The sequence below is a fragment of the Dreissena polymorpha genome, chromosome 3, assembly GCF_020536995.1.
Source record: "Dreissena polymorpha isolate Duluth1 chromosome 3, UMN_Dpol_1.0, whole genome shotgun sequence".
NCBI classification, from domain to species: Eukaryota; Metazoa; Mollusca; class Bivalvia; order Myida; family Dreissenidae; genus Dreissena; species Dreissena polymorpha.
Genome location: NC_068357.1, coordinates 144891476 through 144906341, shown reverse-complemented (window position 1 = coordinate 144906341; position 14866 = coordinate 144891476). Strand labels below are relative to the sequence as shown.

Here is a 14866-nt window from a genome sequence, read left to right as displayed (position 1 = left end):
ATTCCGCTGTCTACTGATACACCATAACCTATTTCCAGTAAATTTGTCTCAGAGCGTTAAATTGTCCGTGTCGTCAGCATCTTCTTCAGTACAGACCTCTTGTGAATTGTTTGGATTGTCACAGTTTGGCAAGGGCCACATACAGCAGTGCAGGGGAGTCCATAGCGTCGGCAGCTGCATCGAGAGGATTTACATCCTACAGAACAATTACAATGTATGATTTTCAATAGTTTAATTGTCAGGTGCAGGATTGCTTTGGGTCATGACTGGAATTAATTGGTCGTTTTCCTATTTCCATCCCCATTCAGTAGGTTTCATATTATTTGCCATCCCCATCCACACCATGATTTGATAATATACGCGTTGGCTATGGCATACTGTTGCATGCGATGTTGGGGGAAGTCGCTCAGGAGTGACAAATGTTTCGGCACTAGCCACTTTCTTTGTGAAAATGTTATGGCGCAGTGATTCTAAGGAATTATTGGACTTTCCACCAAACAGTTCCACCATTAAGCCTTTTCCAAGATTTGATATTTCCTCTTGAAATTTGTTTGGAAGGAGGAATGAACTAGCGGATAACATCATGATTGGAACAGGTTTTATTAATGTACGAAAGGCTCACTTTTTACCAATACCGAAAATCCTTGAAGTTGAATCACAGCCTGTGTAAGCATGAACAAAGAGCAACTGATTGCACACTTCGTCTCCTAAATGTTCTTTCAAAAGATTAATATTATACACTTTGTGTTCCTTTGACTGTTTGTTTATATCAGAACAGAAGTAGATGGTCTTATGGTTCCTTTTGGAGTAATGTAGTAGCAAGATGAACAAATCTGTATCCTCGCCGATTAACGTTGTGGTGCTATGACGGGATCTTTCCACTGTTGCTTTAACAATATCAACGTCTGCATCTCCTGGTGTAACAACGACATTACACCCCTAATAGTCTGAGCTGTGCTGATCAGAGCAATCATGCCTGCCTTGTTTTTGTCACGAGATAAAAAGTCCTCCTTTTTGCATGAACATTCTGTTTTTTTGGTGAAACTCAAAATAGGGTTCACGTTTTTTCCTCGTCTCTGGTGTGTGTTGTCTTTGATAGAAGGACTGTCTTCGTAACCATCGAACACCACTGTCACTTGTCCGTAATGCCGTACAGTAAAATATGCATAAGACTCGGCTATTGCGTTATATGTGTCGCCTTTTTTCCACGGTAAACGATGAAGTAAGGAGCCACCATCAAGCACTTAACACTCTGTTTCAGGAATACAGTTCATCACAGCCTCACTTGATGCGTTTTCAGCACGATCTCTAATTGCCTGAATGATCTGAGGCTTTTCTGCTTTGCGAAGTACGTTCTTCCAGGCTTCAAAGAGGGGGGGAGGATGGGGGCTAAGTTCATACGGCAATACGTCTTCAAGGGAAAGATCTCCAGATTTTGACACTACATGGAAACGCTAGAACAGAAGGGCAGGATCAATAGAATGGTCTTCAGCAATCTTAACAGCGGAGCTATTCCCAAGAGTTTTGGCTCTATCTTTTCTCTTAAATTTGTAAGCAAAGGCCGACTTCCCTTTGATATCTCTAATGATCTTGCTCCAAACCTCCTGAAATGCATGCACATTCACATCTGACCCAGCCACTATCCCATTGACAATGTTTCTCAGAGTAGGATCAGCTGTGTAGGGTGAGCAGGTTGTAATCTTGGTATGCACTTTCTCTAGATCAGAAGCATCTCTTTTGATTCGCGCCTCAGTCAACTCTTTGTGTTGTGGACTTGTAGTATAGGCCAGGTCTGTGAAATCCTGCATTGCACTATTGTACTCAGATGTTACAGGTGCAGATAGGGTCCAAAGGTTTTGCATTTTCTCGGTCATCCCACTTCTGCGAGTTAGACCGCCTGTGGTCTTAAGATACCTCATAAGTGTTTGCTCAATGACAAGATCACAGTTGTTTATCCCAGCCCAGCACTGATTGCTCCTACTAGCAACGTGAAAACCATCAACAAATTTTTTATAAACTTCTGGATGCGTTTTCTCTAGGCTTCTCATTTGCTGAAGATAGTAATAAGCAGATCGCAGATAATGGAAGTGCCCAGCTGCAGCAAACACAGATAGACAATTGGATACTGCCTGCAAATGCATCAGCTTACAACCAGCACGATCCGCCTTGATCAACATCCTTGCTATGCTGACCATTAGCTGGTAATTCAGCCATAATTGGCTTGTTTTTGATGTTTGCGCAAGTTCATGTTTCTTCTTCTCTATAGCTGTCTCGAGTTTTATCAAAATCTCAGAACATGTAGCATCTGCTAGCATCGTCTCGCCCCTAAGAAGGGAAGAGTACAACTCCTCGGCCTGATCCAGAAGTATCTGAATCTCAGAATCTTCCTGGGTCATTTCGGATATAAGCTGGCTGTGAAGGCACTTGTCAACAAGAAAAATTGCCCCGCAAAGCCCTCTGGACAGCCTTCCCTGTCATAATGTGCACAATTGCATTTCCCCCATAGACAGTCTCAGGTATGTTTTTTAGACCGGTTCCTTCCATGAGGGATCCTATGGCCCCTAGCAAGTTCATGAGTGTATGAAAACACCCCAACATCAGAACAATGTTTTTTAGACAACTACTTTGTGGCGCATCAATGATTATTTCGGCAGCCTTCCAATACAAGGGTTGGTTAAACGTTACAATGGCGGGAATTTTGTGCTTCATTGCAAGGTTGCAAACAAAGTCTTATGTTGACAGAATGCACGATTTGTCCCCAGAGTACATATTGATCATAGGCAAAAATTTGACGGACGACTACCCAGGGTGCTGGCTCCTCTGGTGCAAAATATGCATCATTCCCTGCCAATTCGGCATAGCCTGCTTAAAGCTGAAGGAGACTTTCCACAAAATATCGACACAACATTTAAAAAAAAATAAGTATGAGGCAGTGTTTAGCAAACGCAGGTCTGATTTGTTTGTACAATGAAAGTCTGTATACTAGTAATATACAATGTATATTTTGTTGTTTATGGTGCTACAGCTTCAGTTTCGGAATATTCAAACAATGTTTTACTGGGGATTAATATTTAAAACAAAACATGAAAACATATCTATAATAAAATTATGAAAATAATAATACACAGTTGAGTTAATAGTTATGCACTTGCGGTCATTGTGTTAGCGGTCATTTTGACACTATGTTGTATTTCTCTGTCACGTTATAGGCGAACATAATTTTTTGTTATCTAAATGTGTTATTTGACCACCGAAACCTAAGTATAGACACCAAAATAATGCAATTTGAGTGAAAAGTCACAGAGTTATCATCATAAATTGGTTTTGGCGGCCATTTTGGACGCCATCTTGAAAAAAACAACTTTCCGGAGGTCCAATTTTGGTAAACTTTTAATATGTTATAAAAGGCATCCTTCCCTATCAGAATCAGTTAAAATACCTTTTGTAGCAATTTTTTGGGGGTTGGGTGTTTTTTTCTTCATATTTTCACCCGACTAATGCTGCCAACTTGCCTTGGTAGGAGGGTGTGCATATACTGGGTTTAAGCGCGGTTAGTTGCAATTTACTTCCATGATGGCCTCTCTTTTTTTTTTAATGAGCAGTGGGTATTGTCACCTGTTAAGCCACTTTGTAATTATATTTATTTTAAATGAATACACCTTTTCAGCTCTACAGTGTTTATTCTTCCTTCAGGTTTTTGTTTCAAGATTGTAGACGTTGGGATTAAAAAGTTGTTGACGGAAAACCGTCCAAACTTTTGTCTACAAGTGGATGTTCAAGAAATTGGATATACAAATATTATTTTCTCTTATATTACACATTATTGACGCATGTGCACAATTAAATTTTACTAAAATCATGAATATTGTATTTTCTTGACACCGTCTTATCTCTGATAAGTTATTTATTGCCAAGGCATATTCAAACATATGTATGTTCATAAGTGTTAATATAAACATGTAAGAATTACACAGTGTAAATAATGCCGTCAAATGCCTTACCGGTATATTACGCACACCAAATGTTAGCATTAAGTATGTGAGAAAACATATAATAATACAACATAATAATATAATAATTAATTAAAAATAGTAAAAATTGACAAATCTTGATCTCTATAGAGCAAAATTAATGTTCTATAAAACATTTACACAATTGCGCAATTCTTTCACGACAGTTATTCATACATGCCAGAATTTTTCAGGTCCAAATCGGGACTTTCCATAAAAAATTGTCGGGGCATTTGACCAAAAAGTGGGACACCTGAAACGATCAATCATTCCACATTTTGTTTAGTCAATAGTCAGTATATTACTTACAAAAACTCTGAATTTCTGCCCAATACTGACGATAAATGTGTGTTCAGAATTTCGTGAACACAGAGTCGTTCTCCATTTTACTGAAGTAAACACACTCCATAAACTCAAATGAGGGGTATACCCGTGTGCCTCGATTTGACATCCAATTGGTACAAGGATATTCCCCATTCTATACATAGATGTTGACATCACTACGTTATTGTAAGACTGGTGTCTACACAATGGGATATCCCCTTGAACATATGTAAATCGTGTGACATAATGGGAGCGCATCAAGTACTGTTCTTATTCAATCAATGGTAAATTAACTCTGAATTTAGATTGATGCAATAAGTACAAACAATTTTCTGAAAATAAGTCGAAAACAAAAGGTAATTTGTGAGAAACATCAATGTGAATTGGTCAGCATTCAATTTGGTTAATGTACAAAATCGGTGTTTTGAAAGGATTTATTACCTTATGTTGTATAATACACAGGACAATTAGAGCTGCAAAGATTCACCAACAGCCCGATTCAATTCGATTTCGATTTCAGACAGTCTGATACCGATTGTTTCGATTCAATTCATATTTAAACCTGGCTTTATCATTTTTTCACTCTTCTGCTTCAAGATAAACATTTCTGTTCAAATATGTTGCATAACTAGATATCTTGGGCATTTGTGTGTTTGTTAGATATAGTTTGGTTGGTTCAACAGTGTGTTAAAAACTGTTGAAAGTGGGTTAAATTAATATTTGTAAAAAATATTTAGCAAGAAACTGCCAATTTTTTTACTATGTCAATATTTTAATAAAACACATAAAAGAGAATAGCAAATTAGGAATTCAATATCTTCTTCTTCTTGGCGTTTGCTCACGATCACGCCAGTTTCTTCGATAAATGATGTGGTCCGTCTCAGGTCATCCACGTCTCCATAGAGCTTCTGGTGGAGGGATGTGTCCTGGGGCCACTTTGTAGCTCGCTCCTGGTCGTGACGTTTGCATCTTTGGAGGATGTGTTCTGCTGTTTGGTCTTCTGTGCCACACGGACAGGTCGGTGACGGGGCCAGTCTGTATTTCTTATGCATGTGTGCATTGAGTCTGTTGTGCCCTGATCGGAGTCTGACCATTATCACTTGCTCTGCCCTGCTAAGAAGATTCAATATTAATTTCAATACACTTCTGACTAGAAGATTGTGTTGACTACACAATAATACAATAAATAAATACATAATAATAAGGTTGGCGACTTGAGTAGTTGCACTGGTGCTACCTTCTGCTTAATCAACATTATGTTTGCATTTGACATGTTGAATTAGATTAGTGGTTGAGCCGGACTTAGGGTACGACATGTCCATGAAGCACAGTTTATATGCTACCAGCCCAAAACCCAAAATACTGCCATACTTTTGATTTTAGCTTCTTAGGCGCATCTGATAATTTCAATTTGTCGGCCACAACTTGTTCAGCCATTTTGACGCTTTTTCCAAAAGTAGACCGTAACGCACTTGATTGGATGACTAAAGTAATAATTAACCAATCGTGCGTCGTAATTACAGGTAAAGATAAAACCTATACCTTCCCGTATCAAATAGTCAGAGTACAGCGCGCTTTACGTATCTATGTTTATATGTTAAAGAATCAAATCGAATTTGGTAGGGTTGGTATCGTAATCGAATCGACACATTTAAAACCGATTTTCGATGCATCAGATTGAATCGTTGCAGCTCTAAGGATAATAGTATCGTTTGACTTGATTGGGCCATAAAATACAAACCCAGGTTGTATTAATTTCTGTATGATACATCTTTCGATAGCAATAAGCAACCCCTATCATAAAAACACAATGGTGTGAATGCTGATTAAATCAATAAGTTGCCAATAAATCGCTGATAAGGTGTCAAAAACAACACTGGTGCACTCGAGTAGTAGAAGTGGGTTGTTAATTGGGGGCAATAAAGGGATTAGCGATGGTAAGTTTTAGCCAGAAAGAGCTCGAAAAGCGAATTTTATTGGGAAATTATAGACCTTACATTGTTTTTAACGAATGTCGGGACAAATTGTCTCATATCGGGATGCCAGGACAAAGAGCCCAAAAGCTGGACTGTCCTGCCGAGATCGGGACGTCTGGCTAGTTGCAATAATTCAACTCTAAGCTTTATAGCCCAATGGGCTGCTTAGAATTGCAATGCGCTCTCTCTTGTCCATGGGTGCAAAATGTTATCAACAATGCAAGGGTTAAGGAACACTGAAACTGCAAGAACTTATTAAAGTTTACCTATCTAAACCACAAACTTATCCAAATGGTACCCTTAAAGCAAGAAATAATTGATTTTATTGACTAAGGTTTTGTTTTGTACGCTGTATCTGCCATATTGGAAAATTGACCCAATATTGGTTAGGTCGCAGTACAACAATATTTTGCACCTCGGGTTATGTGCTCCAGCCTATAAATTCGATAACGATGTGGTATTCAATACAGAATACACTGTTTCAAATTTAAACATAAACATGTCAGCGAGAAAAGTGTGTTGAAATGTTGTCGTGTTTTTATAGGGTGCATGCAAAGGATAACATCCGTAGGTTGCCATTCAGGTAAATTTAACATGTTTATAAAGTTTATTCATTATTTTCCTCAATTTGTCTCGAACGACGTCTGTTTAGTGAAGCGCACGGATTCGCTGCGCTGAACTGCACCCATGTTTATGAAGGGGTGCATATGGACTGCCAGAGCCGCCATAGCAAAAATTATCAAAGGCTCTGGGAGTCCGTTTATATGGACTAGAGTTATTTTGTGTAAAACCTTCTAACATAGGAATGAGCTGTTTGTCATTTGGTAGTCAGGTCCCAAAATGCTCTTAAAAGGAAATCAATTCCAAAAAAGGGGGTATACCAATTTTTTGGCAATAAATCAGTTATAAGAGAAATGAAATAATTGTGATTTTAGTTATATTTTACTGTACACATGCATTGATACTGTGTATCATAAGAGAAAATGATATGTGTACTTACAATTTCTCAAACGTCACATAACATTATGTCTATCAGTAGTATCGGCCCTCTTAATGAATACTTACGAATTTTGGTAGTGATCATATACAAAAACATCCATGTTTTATATGTCAATGATAATCTATAGTTAAATGTGTATTCTTGGACATAACAATGCAAACTGCATTTAAATCGGGAAATGTTTTGACAAAATACTAGCTAGACTTAGCTCCTGTAGTAAATTAATCTGTTTCATGTTCAATTGTCTCATAGTATCGGTCCTTCTGATTGGTTGCTAAGATTTGTTACTATGCGCATATGCTTGTTATCCCCGCCGAAAAAAAAATTTGGAGGGGATATAGTAATTGGTCCTGTCCGTTTGTCCGTCCGCCTGAAACTTTGTTCGGAGCATAACTCCAAATCTATTCAATGGATTTACTTTAAACTTAGAATATAAACAGATGGCAACTAGGAGAAGAGCAGTGACCAAGAACCATAACTCTATCTACCTTATTTTTGTAATTATCTCCCCTTTTATATAACTTTAAAGTAATTTTTTGTCTGGAGCATAACTCTTAATATACTAAAGGAATTTACTTAAACTTGAAATATAAACAGATGGCAACTAGGAGAAGTGCTGTGACTAAGAACCACAACTCTATCTACCTTAGTTTTTGAATTATCTCTCCTTTTATATAATTTTAAAGTAATTTTTTGTCCGGAGCATAACTCTAAATCTACTGAAGGGATTTACTTAAAACTTGAAATATAAACAGATGGCAACTAGGAGAAGTGCAGTGACCAAGAACCACAACTCTATCTACCTTAGTTTTTGAATTATCTCCCGTTTTATATAATTTTAAAGTAAATTTTTGTCCGGAGCATAACTCTAAATCTACTGAAGGGATTTACTTGAAACTTAAACAGATGGCAAGTAGGAGAAGTGCAATGACTAAGAACCATAACTCTATCTACCTTAGTGTTTGAATTATATCCCTTTATTTAATTTCAAAGTAAATTTTTGTCCGGAGCATAATGAATTTTCTCCCTTTATTTGTTTTTACAAATATTATTCTACTCTCTAAAACAAATGTTGTCATACAAGCAAACACATTTCAGCGGGGATTTGGCACTCCTGTGACAAGCTCTTGTTTAAAAAAAAATTACTTAAATAAGCGGCATATAAAACATGTGATAAAGCTACTATTAATCCATAAACAAACTAGCATAATTGTGTCTTACCGTTACATATAGCATCACCCTGGAAGAAACATAACCTACTTTCCAACAAACATCGGATATCATAAGAATGATCGTTGTAATAGTCATCGATAACCATCAAATAAATTACAACTTCTAAAAATGGAAAAACGATAACTTTCCGGCACTTCTTGAAGCTTTTTCGTTCAAGGCACAATACTATGAGGAGGACCGATACCTTGAGAGTAAGAGATAAATAGACAACAGATTTCAGGATGGTTTTCCTTAAATAACTTTTTTATCCCGACGTCGAGAGAAGCACGAACACTGTAAAGCTGAAAAAGCGTTTTCTTTTAAAATAAATATAAATACAAAGTGGCTTACTGGGTAAAAATATCTGCTTCTCCTTAATTAAAAAACAAAAATATAATACCATCTTGAAAGAAAGTTCCAACTTACCTCACTTAAACCCGGTAAGCTCCCGTATACGCATGACCTCCTGCTTGGGCTGTTGAAGTTTAAAAATATTAAAATAATATATATATGTTTTCAAATATAAATGGAAATAGAATATGTTTCATAACAAATATATTTGATAAAGATATTTGGCATCTGTAATAATTTAAAGAAAGAAAAACGCAAATCACAATGTTCGAAAAGAATCATTTCAAGACCAAAATGCTGCATATCTACAATTCTTAACTCAGTATAACAATGGGCATTTTTTCAGAACATTTCATTGGATGTTTATAAAGGTGATAAACTGGTGTAGTCAGCAACGCAGAGAAAAAGGGCCCAGTTTTCTGTCTCTTATGTTTAATGTTTGTGTTTCTTATGCAAGATTTTACCTTCTCTTAAGGGTGAGGCACCACAGCCTAAATGAAGCCCTCAAAGATGTGTGTCTCCGCGTGCCAGGCTTTGACCCCACTGCTAAGGAAACTAAGGTAACTACAGTAACCAACTATGGAAACCTTTAAAATGTATTGATAGAATAGTACATAAGAGCTGTCACCTATTAAATAAAGCAGTAAATCATTGTCAATTATAATTTATTTGTCTTATGCTAAAAGCTAGCAGATGTCCCAACCCAAGACCATTTTCGACAGAAGACCAGTAGACTTTCAGGCTTATCAGACTTGCCCAACTTGTTACATATTTATTGAACACCATATTACATTCAAATTTTGATAAAGACAAACAAATTGTTTATGTTCTGAAATGTATGTTTTTGTACACATTATTATGATTGACATGAGGTTTCCCCATTTGAAAACGTGAACAGACTTGGAAAGTCGCATTTTGAAATTACTAGCCTGTCTGGCTTTTTACCTTACAATTTTTAATGGCAGGAAGCAATTTTTTTAACACGAACTTTAAGAGAATAGAGAAAACACAAGTTGAAATGGGAGACCTGATTAAAATAATAGTATTTTAAGTTAGTAAAGCATATTTTAAGCTTATACTTCATAAAGGTTATAAAGCATATGAGAATCGACATTCATATTACAGTAGATTCCACTTAATTAAATATCAGATAATCGAATAATCCGGTTTATTGAATAGAAATTAAAAACACCAAACTATTTGCATCTCTTTCCATTGTAAAAACATTGCCTAATCTGATAGGAAATGTGACGTATTCCGGTTAATTCAATAGCAAATTATCGATTGCACACTATAATCCAGCATAGATTCTCATAAATCTCCAAGGATACGCATCTTATCGACGATTTTGACAGACACGCTCCATCGACTGCCTTTGTTTTCATTTCACACCATGCATGTATGCAGCATCTGTCAAGCCTCATGTGACTAACAGGTGTAGTATGCGGGCAATGCAAACACTGGAGTCTCCGATTATGACTTACTCAAATCACATTGCCAATTAGAAATAATTAAAGAGTTTTTGCCCTTTAGAAACAAACTGTCGACGTGTCTTGCTTGACAGTTTGCAATAGGTGATGGAATGTGACACTATACTCTCAGTTCGTGTATATAAACCTACACAACTGCCTCACAGTAAATCATATCTAAACATGATGTAGAACAAACGAAAACGCAACGATCTCAGCCTTGCTGACAAATATGAAGTCATCAAACTGCTGGATCAGAAAATGATGCAGACACAAACAGCGAATATTACGAGTGGATTATTTTCAATGCACCATATAATGAATACCAAACTATCTGCAAGTTTCTATGAGTTTATTGAATAAAACAAGTTTATTTAGCAATGTATCTTACAATATAGCTTTGAAATAGGTTAAAAACACGATAGCATACACACATGTATATGATAAACAGCGATAACGTTGGAAATATAACTTACTTACTTACTTATGCGTTCCATCTTCTTCTTATGGCCGTTATACTTGCAGTTGTGATGCAGTGATGAACTGCACTGTTTGTCGTAGGTTGTCTGGACTGCCCCACAGTTTGGTTTGAAGGGTTGTTTCTGTTGGCCAATATGTTTGGCAGGCCTCTTCCAGGTTGGGGCAGCCCTGTAGTATGTGGAAGTCCAAGTCTTTTCATGTGCTTTTGAAGACAACAGTGTCCAGTTCTGAGCCTGAAGGTGATGGTTTGACTGCGTCTGTTGAGTTTGTCGATGCTGTTTTTGGTATCCATCATTTTTATGCCCCCCTTCGAAGAAGAGGGGGTATATTGTTTTGCACATGTCGGTCCGTCCGTATGTCCGTCCGTCCATCAGATGGTTTCCGGATGATAACTCGAGAACGCTTAGGCCTAGGATCATGAAACTTCATAGGTTCATTGATCATGACTCGCAGATGACCCCTATTGATTTTGAGGTCACTAGGTCAAAGGTCAAGGTCACAGTGACTGGAAATATTAAAATGGTTTCCAGATGATAACTCAAGAACGCTTATGCCTAGGATCATGAAACTATATAGGTACATTGATCATGACTCGCAGATGACTCCTATTGATTTTCAGGTCACTAGGTCAAGGTCACAGTGACCCGAAATAGTAAAATGGTTTCCGGATGATAACTCAAGAACGCTTATGCCTAGGATCATGAAACTTCATAGGTACATTGAACATGACTCGCAGATGAGCCCTATTGATTTTCAGGTCACTAGGTCAAAGGTCAAGGTCACGGTGACCCGAACTAGTAAAATGGTTTCCGGATGATATCTCAAGAACGCTTACGCCTCGGATCATGAAACTTCATAGGTACATTGATCATGACGCGCAAATGACCCCTATTGACTTTCAGGTCACTAGGTCAAAGGTCAAGGTCACGGTGACTTTACACAGTAAAATGGTTTCCAGATGATAACTCAAGAAAGCATATGCCTAGGATCATGAAACTTTAAAGGTACATTGATCCTGACTCGCAGATGACCCCTATTGATTTTCAGGTCACTAGGTCATAGGTCAAGGTCACAGTGCCAAAAAACGTATTCACACAATGGCTGCCACTACAACTGACAGCCCATATGGGGGGCATGCATGTTTTACAAACAGCCGTTGTTGTCATTTCATTCTGTGGTGAATTTGTTCTTAAGTAAGATTTTTGCCTCATGGTATGATATTGGAAATATTACTGATTCCATATTATTGAATACTCCGCATAGTTGAATATTCAGACGTGACAAATGGGCTATTCAATTAAGCGGAATCTACTGTAATACTTTGCAAATGTCTCAAGACACCACTATACACACAAAATAATTCGTTCCTCAAGTTGGGCATATCTGCTTTGCTCATGAATGGTGGCAGGGACCATCGTAAAGCTCTGGTTAGTCAAAATTTAACGAGATATCGATTGGATGGATATATATGATGACGTTTTCTAATGTAATCCAAGCCAAAGAATTGTACAAATGAATTTTGTTGATGAAATATGCATGGAGTGGAGTTTATGAATGAAGAAATGCTTTTTTAGCCGGATTTTTTTCGAAAAAATCTCGGCTTATAGATTGATGTTGTCGGGCGGGCGGGCGGGCGGGCGGGGGTGGCGGCGTGCTCGAAAATGTTAAAGTTCTTATTTCATGGTATAACTTTGGTATGCTTGGACCTAGAGTCTTCAAACTTGACATGAAGGTTGGCCAGGATTAACAGATGACCACTGGTCATTTCAAGGTCATTCATTTGAAGGTCAAGGTCACTGTGACCTTCAATATAAAAAATGTTAAAGTTGTTATAACTTTGGTATGCTTGGACCTAGAGTCTTGAAACTTGACATGAAGGTTGGCCATAACTAGTTAGTAACCACTGGTCATTTCAAGGTCATTCATTTGAAGGTCAAGGTCACTGTGACCTTGAATGTAAAAATGTTAAAGTTCTTATTTCATGGTATAACTTTGGTATGCTTGGACCTAGAGTCTTCAAACTTGACATGAAGGTTGGCCAGGATTAACAGATGACCACTGGTCATTTCAAGGTCATTCATTTGAAGGTGAAGGTCACTGTGACCTTCAATATAAAAATGTTAAAGTTGTTATAACTTTGGTATGCTTGGACCTAGAGTCTTGAAACTTGACATGAAGGTTGGCCAGAACTAGTAAGTAACCACTGGACATTTCAAGGTCATTCATTTGAAGGTCAAGGTCACTGTGACCTTGAATGTAAAAATGTTAAAGTTGTTATAACTTTGGTATGCTTGGACCTAGAGTCTTGAAACTTGACATGAAGGTTGGCCAGAACTAGTAAGTAACCACTGGACATTTCAAGGTCATTCATTTGAAGGTCAAGGTCACTGTGACCTTGAATGTAAAAATGTTAAAGTTCTTATTTCATGTTATAACTTTGGTATGCTTGTACCTAGAGTCTTCAAACTTGAAATAAAGATTGGCCAGTACTAGAAGATGACCACTGGTCATTTCAATGTCATTCATTTGAAGGTCAAGGTCACTGTGACCTTAAATGTTAAAATGTTAAAATTGTTATAACTTTGGTATGCTTGGACATAGAGTCTTCAAACTTGACATGAAGGTTTGCAAGCACACTTAGATGACCACTGGTCATTTCAAGGTCATTCATTCTAAGGTCAAGGTCACTGTGACCTTGAATGTAAAAATGTTAAAGTTCTTATAACTTTGGTAGGTAAAAATGTTAAAGTTCTTATTCCATGTTATAACTTTGGTATGCTTGTACCTAGAGTCTTCAAACTTGACATAAAGGTTGGCCAGTACTAGAAGATCACCACTGCTCATTTCAATGGCATTCATTTGAAGGTCAAGGTCACTGTGACCTTCAATGTTAAAATGTTAAAATTGTTATAACTTTGGTATGCTTGGACCTAGAATCTCAAACTTGACGTAAAGGTTTGCAAGCACACTTAGATGACCACTGGTCATTTCAAGGTCATTCATTTCAATGTCATTCATTTGAAGGTCAAGGTCACTGTGAACTTAAATGTTAAAATGTTAAAATTGTTGTAACTTTGGTATGCTTGGACCTAGAATCTCAAACTTGACGTAAAGGTTTGCAAGCACACTTAGATGACTACTGGTCATTTCAAGGTCATTCATTTGAAGGTCGAGGTCACTGTGACCTTGGATGTAAATATGTTAAAGTTGTTAATACTTTGGTATGCTTAGACCTAGAGTCTTCAAACTTGATATGAAGGTTGGCCAGAACTAGTAGATGACCACTGGTTTGCTCATGCCTTGAAAAGTACTTACATTTCATTTTGACCTTTGAACAATATTTCAGTAATTTAAGTATTGCATTGACAAAAACACGAAAGGTACTTTCCTGTCATTTAAATCAAAAATCCGGCTTCAATGCGGTCATCTCCGACCGCGGAACTCTTGTTTAAATCCTTGATTACTGACCAAAATGTTTTAACAGCCAGGTGCAAGATCATAGTGGAATTTTACCTGCACTGGCAAATGCTAATTTAAAAGATTTTGATATATTTGTCTAAAGTATGCTATGAGAAAAAGAAGTCATTGTTTGATGAAAGAAGGCATATCACCATATACAGCGGTCATCTGATAACTGAAAACGATTTGTCATCTTGGAGCATAATTAAGTTGGTATCTGCATTTAAAAATAGTTATGTATACATAATTTATACATAATTAACGCCTTAAAATTTAATGAATTAAATTGTTAGTAAATTAATTCACTGTTGCTGTTGACCCCCACATTAATGTTTTCAGGTGGTTCAGATGCAGCGTATCATCGGTTACGAGTGTTTTTTAGAGAACACTCTTAACACTTTGTCCCAGCAGCTGTGTGTGCCAAAGACCTGCCTCACTATCAACACCAATTTCATCACTGAGGCCATTAAAAACATGCCTATGGGTATCCTTGTTATGCAGAAATAATTTATAGAGTAGTAAACTGAAATTTGGCTCACAGTTTCACATATTTGTATGTCTTTAGTAGACATCGAAAAGACAATT

The 14866-nt window shown here is 37.2% G+C and overlaps 1 protein-coding gene across 9 annotated transcripts in view; it reads left to right on the top strand.

Annotated features, from left to right (window-relative positions):
- The window catches only part of LOC127871823 (uncharacterized), a 64970-nt gene that overhangs the window by 6241 nt on the left and 43863 nt on the right, over positions 1-14866 (top strand). For all 9 annotated transcript variants that reach the window (XM_052415044.1, XM_052415042.1, XM_052415048.1 and 6 more), the window contains exons 4-5: positions 9349-9433; positions 14621-14765. In XM_052415044.1, coding sequence (XP_052271004.1) covers positions 9349-9433; positions 14621-14765 — 230 coding nt within the window. The remainder of the gene's footprint in view (positions 1-9348; positions 9434-14620; positions 14766-14866) is intronic.